General features: G+C 43.3%; 1 protein-coding gene across 7 annotated transcripts in view; it reads right to left on the bottom strand.

Moving 5' to 3' along the window:
• Positions 1-17901, bottom strand: part of MARCHF1 (membrane associated ring-CH-type finger 1) — a 482864-nt gene that overhangs the window by 45081 nt on the left and 419882 nt on the right. For 6 of the 7 annotated variants that reach the window (XM_084626288.1, XM_084626286.1, XM_084626289.1 and 3 more), the window contains one exon: positions 13290-13369. The exons of the other annotated variant lie outside the window; for it this stretch is intronic. In XM_084626288.1, coding sequence (XP_084482414.1) covers positions 13290-13369 — 80 coding nt within the window. The remainder of the gene's footprint in view (positions 1-13289; positions 13370-17901) is intronic. 7 annotated transcript variants of the gene reach the window in all.

The raw sequence follows: 17901 nt of genomic DNA on the forward strand, positions 1-17901 counted from the left end.
CCTTCACTGCCTATAATTTAGAGATATAGATAGGTTGCAATAGGTTTGTATTTTTCCCTTCACGTGCAGGGTAATAATTTTACCTGCATTAGGAAGAATAGCTGTTAATCTCTGCCCTCATTAGTGAGAACAGTGGTTATCCTAACCTGTCTTTCACTAATTATCTTTACACTTCAGTAGTTAGGAAAATAGGCCAATTTCATTCCTGCTTGTGCAGCAAACAACATATCCTGCATCAGTCTTGCCTGCTTCACCCGAGGGATTGTACTACCTTTGGTGAATAATCCACTCTCATCAGCTGATTTGTGCAAAGTATTCTGAAGGAGCTTTCTCATCTGAGCCAGACTAGGATTATGACTGAATCAGTACATCTCTACCTACATTATCTTCAACGCAGCATTTGCAGGGTAGCGTTGGCCACATGAACGACCCCCACAACGGAGACTGCAAGCACTTTGCGTCACCAGAACCCCTGAATGGACTTTACATCACAAAAGATTCTGGATACATTTGGTACATTTATGTATAAAGCTATATCCACATGCATAATTTTCTCATCAGGGATTTCTGGAGACAATGTAAACTCTAACGTTGGTGACACCAGAATCCAAAGATAATATAGATTTAAAATAGGTTTGTCTTAAAAGAATCCCTTATCCACAAGATATCCACACTCAAAATATCCTATAAATTGCATTACTCATGGCTACGTTTTTTAAAAGTTGCAGCTAAGGTCTGCACATGAAATATCTAACTGTGGATGCGTTTGTAAAAGAAACAAGCAAAATGCCATGCAGTAATCCATTTTCTGCACTCATGTGAGAGTGTGGATACACCAATTAAATGCATCTTTGCAAGAATGTGGCCCTTACATTTGTATTTATTTGATCTTTCACACATTCATTCCTATACCTCAGTCTGGGAAATAATAAATCAAGGTATTTCAGAGGATATTTTGCTTCACTGTATTTCATTCAACTACATAGGGCCAAATTCTTCCCTCATTTACATCTCTGCAAGCCCAAGGGACATTAACAAAGCCTTTCTGAAGTTCTCAGGGTATATCTCACCACAGCCAGGGATGTGAATTGCAGCTCGTGTAGATGTACCTTCCTAGCTTTAATCTAGCCAGCTTGCTAAAAACAGAAGTGAGGACATAGCAAGTGTGGGCTTCAGCATGGACTGCACAAGCCTGCCGGACCCTGGTGGGTACACAACTTACATCTGTAGCCCATGCTGAAGCACATGCCAGTGTGTCCTCACTTCAATTTTAGTGAACTACCTAGGTTAAAACTAGCATGGGTATAGGGTGACCAAAGCAAATATGAAAAATCAGATGGGGGTGGGGGATAATAGCCATTTATATAAGAAAAAGCCCCCAAAATTGGGACTATCCCTATAAAATCGGGATATCTGGTCACCCTACATGGGTATGTCTATACGAGCTGCAAATCACACCTCTGGCTGCAGTGTAGATGTACCTTCAAAGACAGAAGAGAGGGCAGATACATTCTGTGACAGCATGGTACATAAACCAGCCATCCTGCCAACTATATGGAGCAGCTGAAGAGGTATATGGAGCTGACTTCATGGGGCTGGATGGCTGTAAATGAGGCTAAATATGGGCAGTATGTTTTCATTTGAAATCCCTGTTATTTCTTAGATAGGTAAGGAATTCACTGAATACATTAGGACCCGTTACCTTGTCAGCATGCCACAGAAAGCAGCTCCTTGCACACTCTTTTTCTCTACCTTGCTGGCCACCCCGACTAGTTGCATCAGGCTGTACTTGCCTTTGTTCTGAAACAGGCACAAAGGCATCCGATGGAAGGATGCTTCTGCCCTTGGGGACTCACAACAGAGTCCTGAAGGGGGATACACACTATCCAAACTTTCAGGTACTTCCTCTAGAACAGGGGTGGGCAAACTTTTTGGCCCTTGGGCCACATCTGGGTATGGAAATTGTATGGCGAACCATGAATGCTCACGAAATTAGGGGTTGGGGTATAGGAAGGGGTGAGGGCTCCAGCTGGGGGTGCTCTGGGGTGGGGTTGGGGATAAGAGGTTGGGGTGCAAGAGGGTGCTCCGGGCTGGGACTGATGGGTTTGGAGGGCGGGAGGGGGATCAGGGCTGGGGCATGGGGTTGGGACATGGGAAAGGTGTAGGCTCCAGGCAGCGCTTACCTCAAGCAGCTCCCAGAAGCAGCAGCATGTCCCCCCTCTGGCTCCTACATGGAGGCGCGACCAGGCAGCTCTGCGCGCTGCCCTGTCCGCAGGCGCTGCCCCACAGCTCACATTGGCCACAGTTACTGGCCAATGGGAGCTGCAGAGGCAGCACTTGGGGCAGGGGCAGTGTGCAGAGCCCCCTAGCTGCCCCTACACATAGGAGCCAGAGGGGGGACATACTGCTGCTTCCAGGAGCAGCTCAGAGTGGGGCAAGCCCCTGACCCTGCTCCCTGGCTGGAGCACCAGAACGGGGCAAGCCCCGGATGCTGCTACCCAGCGGAAGCTTGGGGGACAGATAAAAACATCTGGAGGGCCAGATGCGGCCCCTGGGCCATTGTTTGCCCACCCCGCTCTAGAAGTAACCCAAGAGAATTGTGCCCTAAATTCCTTTTCCAAATTTTTCACTGACTACAAGAAAAAAACCTATCCATGTTCCCATGCTTAGTGGACGTAAAGCCACGCACCTACTGAGAAGAAGATTACATTTGTCCCATATTTCTTTTTTTTGTGAGGAGAGACTTAAATAGGCAGGCACAATCTGTCCTAAAGTGCAAGGTGTATCCCACCTCAGCAGGGATTAACCCAGTGCGAGGATGAACCTCCAGTGGAACATACTCCTGTGCCATCCCTTCTGCTGCTGGAAGAGTGCATGATCAGAGGAAAGACACTGTTCCACACTAATCCATGGCTGTGGTTTGGGACTCCTGGAGCCATTAGCATCCAGCATAATTTACTGAGCAACACTCAGTAACTGGGCAGAGAGGGACCAGCTCCATTCACAGCTGTAACAGGATCCACGCATTGCTCTATGTACAGTTTGGCAGTCTTGAAAAATCCATTATAAAAATTTCAGTCATCCAGTTGGATGTGTCAATACCATGCATCTTAGGTAACCAATTACACACCACAAATAGCAAATGTCTGAAAATTTAGTCTGTGAACAACCCATGGCAAATAATTAACACATTTGTAAGAATCAAACCCAGCTCAGATAATTTGTCAACAGGAAAAAGAGTTAAATTTGCTCAATAAATTATGCTCTCTGGATAGTTCATCCAGCAGTAGATAACAGCATGTTGAGTTTCTCTCTCCTTCATTTGGCAGACTTGCCTTCTGATCACACACGCTCTTTTTCTTTCTATTCCAGTTTTTCAGTATAAAATAATCTAAATGACAAATTGGTCTTCCTCTCCCTCTAAACCTTGTCTGAATGAAGCACATTAATTCTGCATACTGAATGTAATCAATTTGTATACCTCTCCTCTGTCATTCCTGCCCTTCCATTATGCTATATAGTCAGCTGTCTCTATCTGAATACAGAAAAACACCTTTTGAAAATGTTGTACCACACTAACATAATTTCATAATGGTTCTGGTAAGGTGCTCTCTTGATTTCTCAAAACGTGATCAGAATAAAGAAGAGAGTCAAGAGCAAAATGTACTACGGAATGCAGGCTATGAACGATTTATTTTGTTTACAATACTTGTATTAATCTTCTTTCATTATAACTGATGAACAGGCAGTTTAATCATGTAAATAGTTACAACTCATTCCTACCCCAATGCTCTACCAGTGCCACTCAAAATTGGTGCAAAACAAGACCTCATAACACAGCAAAATTTAGGATTAAGGAATCAAGCCCACAACTTTAATAATATAGATTGCAATATACACATCAGCCAATAGCCTCTATGTCTCTGTTAATCAGAGATAAATGCTGAAAGCAACAACTTGATGACCTATTCAAGAGATGCAACCCTTGATTCCTCAATTATAATTTTATATCAGGTCACTGGTGGAATTCCCCATACCAGTGCATAATAAGGCTTTTCCTACTATATTCTCACATTGTTCATGCCCCTGGCAAAACCTGTGCCAGAATTTTGGGAAAGGAGGCTCAGAGCTTGTCTACACTTAAAATGTTACAGCGGCGCAGCTGTACCGCTGCAACTGTAGTGTTGTAGTGTAGACACTACCTACACAGATGGCTTCTCCCATCAGTGTAGGTAATCCACCTCCCTGAGACGCGGTAGCTAGGTTGACAGAAGAATTCTTCCGTCAGCCTAAAGCTGTCTACACTGGGGTTAGGTTGCGGATTTTCATATCTACACCTATGTAAATTCCTAGAGTAGACCAGGCCTCCAACAACCATAATTCCAACATGTAGGACATTTATCTAACAAGCTGCAACGTACCCAGCAGCATCTACATGTCTTATAAAAAACACTGCTTCTTCATTGCACCACACTTTTGCTACTCTAGGTACTAGCCTGAGCTGTGATCACTCTTCCAGTAAAGACCATAATTTTTTTAGAGAGCTGTTACAAACAGGTGAGCCCTCAAGAAGCTCTAAATGAAAGAAAAAAAACACGGAGCAACAGAAGTCTATTCACAGTTAAGATTGTGACCAAGTTTCCATTTTAAGCCTGATGTTGCCCCCTGCTGCCATAAAATCCATCCAAAGAAGTGCTATCAACCTCAAGTTTGGGTAGCTTTCTTTCTAGAAAATTCGAAGTAATTTGGTTAAGCAATTAATTGATTATAAGCACCACCTCCCCCAAAAAACTCTGTTAAACATAGTTCTAACAGCCTTCTAACTTTTTGCTATTTCCCAGTAAAATTGGAAAGAAAAAGAGGACTACCTAGTTTACTGGAATCTCCTAGCTGAGATTTGTGCCCACTGCTAAAACTTAGTTGCTTAAAGTCTAATTTTAGAAGTTATTAACTTTTTTTACTTTGGAATGTTGCTATGGATGCTCGCTTCAGTGAACTTAGTATAGTGTGTCAAAGGATTGCTGACCCAAGCTTTTATTATAAAGGAAGTAAGGGCTTTCTTTTTCATAGTGATTCTTTGTTACGGTAAAAACCCATTATACTGATCAGGCAGCATATAGCGGTCTTAATGTGGGTGGAAACAGCCCTTAGATTCTGCCTCCTTTATACTGGGATCATCATTTTGTTATCAGCTGACAAACTTGCAAGGTTTGCCAGCAGACTTGACAAAATACACTTCGATATCTGTATCTTGAATACTCCTGAGATCGAAGGAAACTATATTTTCTTACCCAATGCAGGTACATCACTGATGTTAAAGTTTCAGAAGTTAGGGCCAAAATCTCAGATAGTGTAAATTAGCCTAGCTCCATTGAAATAAAGGGCTCTGCGTTGATTTACACTAAGCGTCTAGGTTTTAATGTTAATATCCTCATGTGATAGTTAACAGCTGCAGAAATAAATATATCTCTAGTTCTACAGTTCGTCTCAAGACTAATCTTAGAAGGACTGTTTCTTCCCAAGCTTCTTCTCAACTTTTAGACTGTTTTCCCTTTAGATCCCAACCTGATGTGTATTAAGTGATTAAAGTTCAGAACCAATAAGACATATGTTAATTTTATACATAACTGGTACATGATTATAACACTTGATTTCACGTAATGAAATCAGGATTCAGAAATTTTATGATTTCAGTTTTATTATTTCATAATTACATTTTCATGTACCCTATGTAATATAATTTACATGATGTTTAAATTACTTATGTCTGCGGTTGATTACAATGCTTCATCTCACTTCTTTTGAAGTGTTTATAATATAGTCCAGAAAGAGTGATTCAAAAAAAAAAGAAAGAAAAAGAAATCAAATCTATTTAATACATTCACCAAAACTTTTTCTACTAAAAAGATGATTGTATTAAAGTGATGTTTGAAGTGGATTATGCAGCTTTCATTACCAATCCCCCTCATCTAATGATCGCTAAGTATCTCTCTCTGTTCCATCCGCTCCCTGACTATTAACTCTCAATTATCTGAACATATTTGTTTCCATTCAAGAAGTTCAGAAAAGTCAGGATTCTTCTGTGCATGTAATTAATTTTTGTTATGGTGATGCATCCTGTCTTATTTAAATGTGTTTTTAAAAGAAATGCATATTTTCAACCAATTACAGTTTAGTATTATAGAAACTGTAAAATTGACCCAGTCCTTTCAACTGCAAAAACCTTTGGGATAACAATTAGAACCACAGTGTAAATCAAAAATCCCTCAGTGCTCCTTTCATCAGTAATATCACAACTAACAATCTTCCAGGAGTGTCTCATCTATTGATTCTGAATTAATACCATTTCTAACTAGCACTTCTTCATAATTCCAGTGTTGAAATTCCAGGGATGAGATATTCACCCTGGTCCCAGCTCCTTTACACCAGGCACAAGGGCTGGTAGTGATGTAAAGGAGCCCTAATAGCCCCATTTCTGCCAGGGGGCGGAGTCCCTTGGCACAGGCACTGAGCTGCAGGGCTGCCCTCCAATGGTCTTGCAAAGGGCAAGCCCTAGTATAAGGGTGTGTTGGGGGGAGATTCCAGATTGCTGTGGCCCATAAGGCAGCCCAGGGAGGGCTTGCCCCAGGGTTGTTTGAGTAACACTAGGGACTTATCCAGCCCATGGAGCTACCCTCGACAGTGGCTTAAACCGAGTTTTAAACTATCCCGCCCATGATTTCATCCTCTCCCCTTTAGGAATAATATAGAAGCCAAGACAAAGCCCACTGAAGTCACTGAGAATTCTAAGGCTTGGAATTTTACAGTACTTGCTCAGTTAGCCAACACATCACAGGTAGATCAAACACTCCCACAGCCACTTCATATACTGCAAAGGGATGACACTTCTTGTATCCCCACCTATTCTGCTAGGAGCACATGGGAAACAAAACTTGTAGACCTAATACCATACATACATACATCCTGCCACCAGCAGCTCCAATACTGCATGAGGAAGAGAGGTAAGCGGCTGCAATGAGCAAGTCCTGCATCCTGCATTTCTCCTTGCCACTACCTGCCTGCCCAGCCATCTTGGAATTTGAATAAGGAGGGAACCCACCTGTGATGCTGTATGATTTAAACATGAGTATTTATCTCATTAATATTGTCTCTCTTGGACAATTGCAACACATCTTGTACAAAGTATATCGTGTAAAGTGTCAATGGAAAAGTTAGGATTTGCTGAGTACGATTATCTTGTTTATAGCATGTATCATTTTTGTATCTGAAGTTGTGAATATTGACTACATAACTGTATTTCAAATACATTTGCCCCTCAGGTAACAGCCACTAGGTAGTTTACATCCAGTCCAGCCAGCACATTGTGAATGGACCATTCAACTTGATGTTCCATTAAAGGACACTTAGCTCTCACAATGGATATAGAAGAAGCTTGTCTCCACCCCATTAGCCAGAATATGAGTAATGGCTATTCCTATGAGTCATCAAAGCATGCAAGGGCATGTGACTTTTTCATATGACCCTGGACTTCATCTTGTGCCTGTAATTTTCCACAGACTAAGAATAAGAGCATCCTCCCCACATGGATGATGGTATAAAAGACCCTGGAAGCATCTCCATTTTGCCTCTTTCCTGCTCTTCTCTCTGGACTATGGACTTGCACTAAAAGGAGCATTCCAACCAATGGACTGAGGACCTTCCAATCTCTTGGAAGTTGAGACTTTACAAGCCAGTAGTTTATTCCAGCATTGCTATAAACCTGATCCAAGATCTTTGCAATGAGTGTATGTATATGATTTCTTTGATCAATTTTAATTCTCTCCTCCTTCTTTTCTCTTATAAATAAACTTTTAGATATTAGATAATAAAGGATTGGCAACAGCGTGATTATTGGGTAAGATCTGAGTTATATATTGACTTGGCTATGTGGCTGATCTTTTGAGATTAGAAGGACCCTTTGTTTAATACGTTGGTTTTAAATAACCACACATTATAAAGTCTAGTATCTGGGTGATGAAACAAGGGCTGGTATGCCTAAGGAGACTGCAGTTTGGACTTCTTGTTTACCAGCGTGGTGAGACAGATGTTTGCTTTTGTTTCTGGCTCGGTGTATCTAACAGTAGAATAACCACCAGTTTGGGGTGAGCCTCAGCAGTTTGTCCTTAATTTGGTGTCCTCAGCTGTGACCCACTAAGGCATAGTGACACCCCCATACAATGCAGACATCCACTTCCCTGACCTAACTCCTTGCCCCAGCTAAAGGAGACCACCTCTCATGAGGGGAAGCCTGTTTGACCTCAAGATGCTAAGGTGTCCATTCCCCAACCAGCCATCCAGTCTTACACTGTAGTAAACATGCATCACTGACTTATGTGGAAAATTTGGAGGGAGCTCCTTATTAATATGTTGGCAGCACTTTACTCACTCTGAATACACTCTGCTTACGTATGTGTGGTATGCCCTACATGCCAGGATATGCAGTGCAGAAGAGGTGTGACTTCCTGCCCCAAAGTGAATATTTAATTCCTTTTTTTATTCCTGAAAGATACATTTGAATCTACGGAAAGAAACTACAAATCAGCTCTTGACTAAATAGCTAAGTAGTTTGTGCCACAGTAATTAGTAAGATTCTTTCAGCTGAAGCAGTATTATCGCATAATAAATCTTCTCCCTTCTGTGTAGCTGTATGCAAATTTAACAAGTAAAATAACTTAGTAGCCATGAAAAATTAGCATGCTTTTCATTTTGTAGCATCCTTCCTAGATGTGCAGTCTTCTAGAGCTGATACATCTAGAATGACTGCAAGAAATACAGCACTTCCCCGAGAGTGAGGAAAGGGTGGCCTTATGGTTCTGTTAACATGGCAGCATTTTAAAAGAAGAGGACAGATTCTCAACTGTGCCAAGTTTACACTCCATAAAGCTGAGCAGAGTGGCAGGGAAAGGCGGCTCCTCTGATCCTTTAAATTATGCTGGCTGTAGCAGTCACACACACACACTGCAGAGCTGCCCAGGCCTCAGGTTGAATGCTGTGTATTCTGCCCCACCCCTTCCTTGTTCCTCCTGATGTCATGGGAATCTTCGGCTACTCCTTTAGGGTTGCTTTCCACCTGCATTTGTGTGCTCCCTCAACAATTCCAACCTGGCAAAGTCAGGGCTGAGACTCTGTTCAAGCAATTATCTAATTTTAAGCATGCCTGTGATGCTTTCTTTTGTGATTTTAATCACTCTTTGAGTCTTATTTTGGGCTGCATGTGTCTGTGTGTATTTTCAAGGTGAATACTGAATATAGGTACGTGGGTCAGGCAGGTATTAGATGTTGCTGCATATTAACAGGGAGTTTTTTAATAAACGAGAAAGGAATTGTGTATGCAGCAAAATTACAATAGTGGAGACTTCTTACTAATTTGTTGTACGAGAAGAAAACGTGCTTCCCTTATTTTTATAATCAAACCAGGACAAAACACTTGGATTCAACTCAGGCAGTTACGCATTCCGAGCTTGGACATATCTAACAGAATCAGGATGGAGTGGAAACACAGGAATCTACCAGTTTCTACCCCATCCATATCTAATACCAGCACAGCTACAGTGCAATGAAGAGTCAACAAAATGGGGCAAAGAGCCAGGTAGAGAGATTTGCCAACTTCTCATAAGGGTTCCTGATTCTTTCCTATACCTCCTCAGTGTTAATGTTTACCATGGGATCAAATAGGGCACACCCCTCTCTAAGCTGGGCCGTTCTTTTGTACTACACTTGAGCCTGGGCCAGAGTTTTATGTGAACCTTCAAAAGTTTCATTTCCAGCCTTAAGCCAGGCAAATTTTACACCGCTGTAAAAGCAACTACGATGGTGGAACCTTAAAAGGTCCTCCTGTAATCTCCTCCTATAACCTCCTGTAACTTTCCTCTCTGTAATCTCCTCCTATTTCCTAGTTTCTGACCCCACCTAATGTACCACACATTTATTTTGGTGCATAAACACTGTAGTGAAAGTACACTTGAGAAACACATAGTATGATAAACGAAATTTAATCTAACAGTTCTTAGGCATCCTTCTCCCCCTACATGACCTTCTTTCTCTTCCTTTCCTGTGTGCCCCGGGTGAGCAAAATGTGGACAGTCATAGTAAAGCTGGATGGGTGGCCAAAAAGAATCATAGAATATCAGGGTTGGAAGGGATCTCAGGAGGTCATCTAGTCCAACCCCCTGCTCAAAGCAGGATCAATCCCCAACTAAATCATCCCAGCCAGGGCTTTGTCAAGCCTGACCTTAAGAACCTCTAAGGAAGGAAATTCCACCACCTCCCTAGGTAACTCATTCCAGTGCTTCACCACCCTCCTAGTGAAATAGTTTTTCCTAATATCCAACCTAAACCTCCCCCACTGCAACTTGAGACCATTACTCCTTGTTCTGTCAATAAAGAGAAAAATAGAGTCCATGCTTGCATCTGAAAACACAGTTTGAGTTTATGTTGGGGCAGCAACTTGGCCTGGTCTACCTGAAAAAGTTACACTTGTTTAATTTAAATAATTTTTTAAAATCATTTTTCACTTATATTCAGTTCATAACTGAATTTTCTTACTATATATGTGTACAGCACCTAGCACACGGAGTCTCAATATATGTTCGGGTCTCAAAGTGCTACTGTAATATAAATAATAATAATTATTATTTATTGCAATAGTAGGCAAGGCCCCAAGTATGGATCGAGGCCCAAACACAAAACAAAATGATGGGCCCTCTTCTCAAGCTCTCACAATGTAAGTACAGGATAAGACACAACAGGCGGATACAACAAACGAATAATGTAAAGGGAACTATGTTGTGGCTTGCCTAACATATTGAAGGGTGTATAGCACATGATCAACTCATAATTATATCTTACATACAGTAATCTGAAGGAACACACTGTCTATACTTCTACTGACAATTTTCTTAACCAGGACCATTGGAGCTTACTGCCAGACACAAAGTACACTGTATCACGCCACGTAGTTTCACAGCACATATTCATTTCCTCATTCCACTTCTGTTTATATTTTAATACCAATTCTTCCCAGAAAAGAAAGAAGATTGCAAGGTTTTCAGTTACTGTACCAATATATTAGGTCTGATTCTCATTTACAGTAAGGCCCACTGCCAGGGGATGCACTGTAAATGAGAAACAGGTCCAGCATATTTTTTTAAAAGAAATATTAACTTTAATGCCTGATTGTCCCCTATAACTTCCTTTTCAATTTACTGATGAATTGATTTACTCAAGTTCACTAAGTTTTCTACCCCAAACTCATATACTGGGTTTAAAGGTGTCAGTAAGCTGAAGAGTGTTTTTACTCAGAACACAATCCTGTCAGCTTTCAGATCCACTGACACGCTGCCATGTACTGATTTAATGTTGTGATGTTGGTCTGAAATCCTTCCCTTTGATAGTTCCCTCAGGTGAACGTCTCTGCTTACCTGGACCTCTTCTTGATGTTACTTTATCCTAATTCTAATCCTTTTAATATATTTTTCCTTCAAATATTGAATTTATTATTATTCCATGCACTTCCCAGGGTCTGTCACTGTGAATGGTGCCAGACTGACAGCCTTGGAAACCAAAGACCTCTATTCATTCACATAACACATCATGGATAGCAGCAGCACAAACTCCCACACACTACCTGTCAGCATACCTCTGTTCTAAACTGGAAGGTAGTTCAGTATTCGTGCTGTTACAGTTCTTAACATATGTGCCAAGACAGCCAAAGTAACGCCAGCTATAAGGCTGTCATGTGTAATATGCACTGACTTGAGACCAACAACTCACTTCATGCAGGTCAATGAACAGTCCCAGAGAGTAACACATTTCAATCACTTCAGACCAGAGCTGGATTTGAACTGGTCATCTAAGAATGAACGCCTCTGTATCCCATTAGTATTGAGCTATCTGATCTTCCCATTCAATCTCTGGTTCTCGTGCCAGAGTGCACAGTGTCTCAAACTTGGTAGGACAAGTCACCATGCAGGAGGTGGGAATCTAATTCTGTGCTACTAGTGTATTTAAATGAATTAGGTGTCATATCTTTCTTTAGAAATCTTCCTTTATCAACTATTTTGTGCTATGTATCGCTGCCCCTAACAGATAGCTACTGAGCAGTAGTTATAAAAAAATATCCAAATGACAGCAAGAATCAGGTAAAAGGCACACGTATAATTCACGGCAATAACCAACCAATTCCTTTTGGTAATATCCAATCTTTCTTATTAGAGACTAACCTGCATACTTCTAAATCATCAGACCAGTCATCATATAAAACAGGAATTTTCTGAACTGCATCTGTCACATTGGGCCCTGCCCCAACAGGTTCTCCATTTTCTGGAACTGTCAGAGTATCACTGCCAGAGCCTCTTTCTGTAAAGCCTTCCTCGACCACTTTATTTTGTCTAAGGTTAGATGAAGACTGCAGCCCTTGGGGGTAGCTTCTGCCCCTGTTTTTTCCACATTTTCTTGAGAAACTCCTCGCCTCTGGAGAGGACACTGAAGACAGCGAAAGGCAAGATTCTTTACATCTTGAAACCCTTCTCCTCCTGTGATTTAAAGTGTGGTTATCAGAATCAGACACCTCTTGTTTCTTTTCCCCCGTTGTCCCCAGGGTGACAAGTTCAATGGCATTGTTATTTGGAGATCCATCTGGGTTACTGCAAGATCTATTGCTCCTTCTCCCTCTCCTGGGCACTTTGACCTTTTCTCTGGCTCTCCTTCTAGCTTGAGCCCACTGATTCTCATCTGAGGATGATGAATCATATGTTTCCTTGTGCAATGCATTGCATCTGGAGCTTGCAACCATCGGGTACAATTTGCAGTCCTTCCCTTTTCTTTGCTTTTCTGTATGCTCAACATTGTCCCCAATCGCTTTTCTCCGCCTAAACCTTCGTTTCACTTGTTTCTTACCAGACTCCCTACTAGCAGGGGTAAGCACCATGACAGGTGTTGCATGTTCAGACTCATCTTCTGACACATCATGCAAGGTGGTAGATCTAAACAAAGCAGCAGCAAAGGAGAGAGATGGAAAATGGTAAAGAGAAAACAAAAAAAGAGAGAGATGAAAATAGAAATGAGTTGATTTAATAGAAAATATGAGATTGAAAAGGAAACATGACAAAAACAAGAGCTCAAAAGAAAACCCAGATATATGGAATTCATGAATAATGCTAGGCAGAAGCAATAGCTTATGTTCAGCTTCCTAGACAAAGAAAAAAACTAATGTTTGACAGACCGATTAAAATGACTGATTAAGCACCTACCTACAGATGTCCTGAGTGGAAGGACATACAGACAACCGTGACTGACTCCTAGGAGCTGTTCCTGTTGTAGGACTGCTTGCCTGTTGAAAAAAGTTAGACAATTTGGAATCTTTGCTCATAAAATACATTGCAGATATTTTACTGCTTTGCCACATGATTAAAAAGTTTAAACAACTGTTGCAGTTGTGCATGGTCTTCTGTTGCAAGCATACAAGTTCGCAAAATACAGGAAGAGTGAACGGAAGTAAAACCTTTTTGAGGAACTAAATATGACTGAAGGGCCACAGCTCTCATTTGCCCTTGGGTATTTTTTTGTTTCAGGAAGAGGCTTTCATCAGCTGAGATTTCATTTTAGTTCTGATCTACTGTAAGTATTTGATGGAAAAGAAGGTTGGTTTCTATTTGAAGCAGGCAAATAAGTATGACGATCCTTGTCAGAATGAAATAAGACACATTGACATTATTGTGAATCAGGATGAGCGCAGAGGCTCAGCTTGCAAACCTGCATGGCATGAAGTGACCAAGCATCATGAATATTAAAACATTTTTTAAAAAGGTTTCCAAGGCAATCAAATCATCTACCGGAGTTGAATGAATGTGAAATTGATGAGCCTGAGAAAGTCCAAAGTTCAGACTGCAACTCTACAGAGCCTATCACATTCTCCAAACAGCAGGAGAGAGAAATTCAATACACATACAAATCTACTGTACATTCCCTTCCTAAGGTTGTCACTGCAATTTGCAAAGCGCATCCAGTAAGAAACATGTTTTGATGGTGCTGAGAAGAAACAATTTTGGTCTGCCTGATAGTTTATTGGTAGGGTGGCTATGGGGGATCCAAATTTAGGTCCTGAGAGATTCCTGGTTTACCAGGAACTAGATCAGGGGTAGGCAACCTATGGCACGCATGCCAAAGGAGGCATGCGAGCTAATTTTCAGTGGCACTCACACTGCCTGGGTGCTGGCCACTGGTCCGGGGTGGGAGGGGGGGCTCTGCATTTTCATTTAATTTTAAATGAAGCTTCTTAAACATTTTAAGAACCTTATTTACTTTACATACAACAATAGTTCAGTTATATATTATAGACTTATAGAAAGAGACCTTCTAAAACATTAAAATGTATTACTGGCACGCGAAACCTTAAATTAGAGTGAATAAATGAAGACTCGGCAACCACTTCTGACAGGCTGCCGACCCCTGGACTAGATTGTGGAGCCAGCACACTTGCTTCTATAGGGAGAGGGAGCAACAAAGTAGCTGAAGTATCTGAACCCTCCCCCTGGCTGATATGGAGCACTATGATATGGGATGCAATCCTGTGAGGTGCTGAGAACCTTTAATACAGTGGGAGACAGAGGGTATGTCTACACTACAGAATAAGGTCGAATTTATAGAAGTTGTTTTTTTAGAAATCGGTTTTATATATTCGAGTGTGTGTGTCCCCACAGAAAATGCTCTAAGTGCATTAAGTGCATTAACTCGGCGGAGCGCTTCCACAGTACCGAGGCTAGAGTCGACTTCCGGAGCGTTGCACTGTGGGTAGCTATCCCACAGTTCCCGCAGTCTCCACTGCCCTTTGGAATTCTGGGTTGAGATCCCAATGCCTGATGGGGCTAAAACATTCTCGTGGGTGGTTCTGGGTACATATCATCAGGCCTCCCTTCCCTCCCTCCGTGAAAGCAAGGGCAGACAATCATTTCGCGCCTTTTTTCCTGAGTTACCTGTGCAGACGCCATACCACTGCAAGCATGGAGCCCGCTCAGGTAACCGTCACCCTATGTCTCTTGGGTGCTGGCAGACGCGGTACGGCATTGCTACACAGTAGCAGCAACCCATTGCCTTCTGGCAGCAGACGGTGCAGTATGACTGGTAGTCGTCCTCGTCATGTCCGAGGTGCTCCTGGCCACGTCGGCTGGGAGCGCCTGGGCAGACATGGGCGCAGGGACTAAATTTGGAGTGACTTGCGCAGGTCATTCTCTTTAGTCCTGCAGTCAGTCCTATTGAACCGTCTTATGTGAGCAGGCAGGCGATACGGATTGCTAGCAGTCGTACTGTACCATCTTCTGCCAGGCAGGCAAGAGATGAGGATTGCTAGCAGTCGTATTGTACCATCTTCTGCCAGGCAGGCAAGAGATGAGGATGGCTAGCAGTCGTACTGTACCATCTTCTGCCGAGCAGCCATGAGATGTGGGTGGCATGCAGTCCTTCTGCACCGTCTGCTGCCAGCCAAAGATGTAAAAGATAGATGGAGTGGTTCAGAACAAGAAATAGACCAGATTTGTTTTGTACTCATTTGCCTCCTCCCCTGTCTAGGGGACTCATTCCTCTAGATCATAATGCAGTCACTCACAGAGAAGGTGCAGCGAGGTAAATCTAGCCATGTATCAATCAGAGGCCAGGCTAACCTTCTTGTTCCAATAAGGACAATAACTTAGGTGCACCATTTCTTATTGGAACCCTCCGTGCAGTCCTGCCTGAAATACTCCTTGATGTACAGGCACCCCCTTTGTTGATTTTAGCTCCCTGAAGCCAACCCTGTAAGCCGTGTCGTCAGTCGCCCCTCCCTCCATCAGAGCAACGGCAGACAATCGTTCCGCGCCTTTTTTCTGTGCGGATGCCATACCAAGGCAAGCATGGAGGCCGCTCAGCTCACTTTGGCAATTAGGAGCACATTAAACACCACACGCATTATCCAGCAGTATATGCAGCACCAGAACCTGGCAAAGCGATACCGGGCGAGGAGGCGACGTCAGCGCGGTCACATGAGTGATCAGGACATGGACACAGATTTCTCTGAAAGCATGGGCCCTGCCAATGCATGCATCATGGTGCTAATGGGGCAGGTTCATGCTGTGGAACGCAGATTCTGGGCTCGGGAAACAAGCACAGACTGGTGGGACCGCATAGTGTTGCAGGTCTGGGACGATTCCCAGTGGCTGCGAAACTTTCGCATGAGTAAGGGCACTTTCATGGAACTTTGTGACTTGCTTTCCCCTGCCCTGAAGCGCATGAATACCAGGATGAGAGCAGCCCTCACAGTTGAGAAGCGAGTGGCGATAGCCCTGTGGAAGCTTGCAACGCCAGACAGCTACCGGTCAGTTGGGAATCAATTTGGAGTGGGCAAATCTACTGTGGGGGCTGCTGTGATGCAAGTAGCTCATGCAATCAAAGATCTGCTGATATCAAGGGTAGTGACCCTGGGAAATGTGCAGGTCATAGTGGATGGCTTTGCTGCAATGGGATTCCCTAACTGTGGTGGGGCTATAGACGGAACCCATATCCCATACCCATAACCCACGGGAGCACCAAGCCGCCGAGTACATAAACCGCAAGGGGTACTTTTCGATAGTGCTGCAAGCTCTGGTGGATCACAAGGGACGTTTCACCAACATCAACGTGGGATGGCCGGGAAAGGTGCATGACGCTCGCATCTTCAGGAACTCTGGTCTGTTTCAAAAGCTGCAGGAAGGGACTTTATTCCCAGACCAGAAAATAACTGTTGGGGATGTTGAAATGCCTATAGGTATCCTTGGGGACCCAGCCTACCCCTTAATGCCATGGCTCATGAAGCCGTACACAGGCAGCCTGGACAGTAGTCAGAAGCTGTTCAACTACAGGCTGAGCAAGTGCAGAATGGTGGTAGAATGTGCATTTGGATGTTTAAAGGCGCGCTGGCGCAGTTTACTGACTCGCTTAGACCTCAGCGAAACCAATATTCCCACTGTTATTACTGCTTGCTGTGTGCTCCACAATATCTGTGAGAGTAAGGGGGAAACGTTTATGGCGGGGTGGGAGGTTGAGGCAAATCGCCTGGCTGCTGGTTACGCGCAACCAGACACCAGGGCGGTTAGAAGAGCACAGGAGGGCGCGGTACGCATCAGAGAAGCTTTGAAAACCAGTTTCATGACTGGCCAGGCTACGGTGTGAAAGTTCTCTTTGTTTCTCCTTGATGAAACCTCCCGCCCCTTGGTTCACTCTACTTCCCTGTAAGCTAACCACCCGCCCCTCCTCCCTTCAATCACCGCTTGCAGAGGCAATAAAGTCATTGTTGCTTCACATTCATGCATTCTTTATTCATTCATCACACAAATAGGGGGATGACTACCAAGGTGGCCCAGGAGGGGTGGTGGAGGAGGGAAGAAAAATGCCATACAGCACTTTAAAAGTTTACAACTTTAAAATTTATTGAATGACAGCCTTCTTTTTTTTGGGCAATTCTCTGTGGTGGAGTGGCTGGTTGGCCGGAGGCCCCCCCACTCCGTTCTTGGGTGTCTGGGTGTGGAGGCTATGGAACTTGGGGAGGAGGGCGGTTGGTTACAGAGGGGCTGCAGTGGCAGTCTGTGCTCCAGCTGCCTTTGCTGCAGCGCAACCATACACTGGAGCATACTGGTTTGGTCCTCCAGCAGCCTCAGCATTGAATCCTGCCTCCTCTCATCACGCTGCTGCCACATTTGAGCTTCAGCCCTCTCTTCAGCCCGCCATTTACTCTCTTCAGCCCGCCACCTCTCCTCCCGGTCATTTTGTGCTTTCCTGCACTCTGACATTATTTGCCTCCATGCATTCGTCTGTGCTCTGTCAGTGTGGGAGGACAGCATGAGCTCGGAGAACATT

The sequence above is a fragment of the Lepidochelys olivacea genome, assembly GCF_965140295.1.
Source record: "Lepidochelys olivacea isolate rLepOli2 genome assembly, chromosome: 4".
Classification (NCBI taxonomy): domain Eukaryota; kingdom Metazoa; phylum Chordata; order Testudines; family Cheloniidae; genus Lepidochelys; species Lepidochelys olivacea.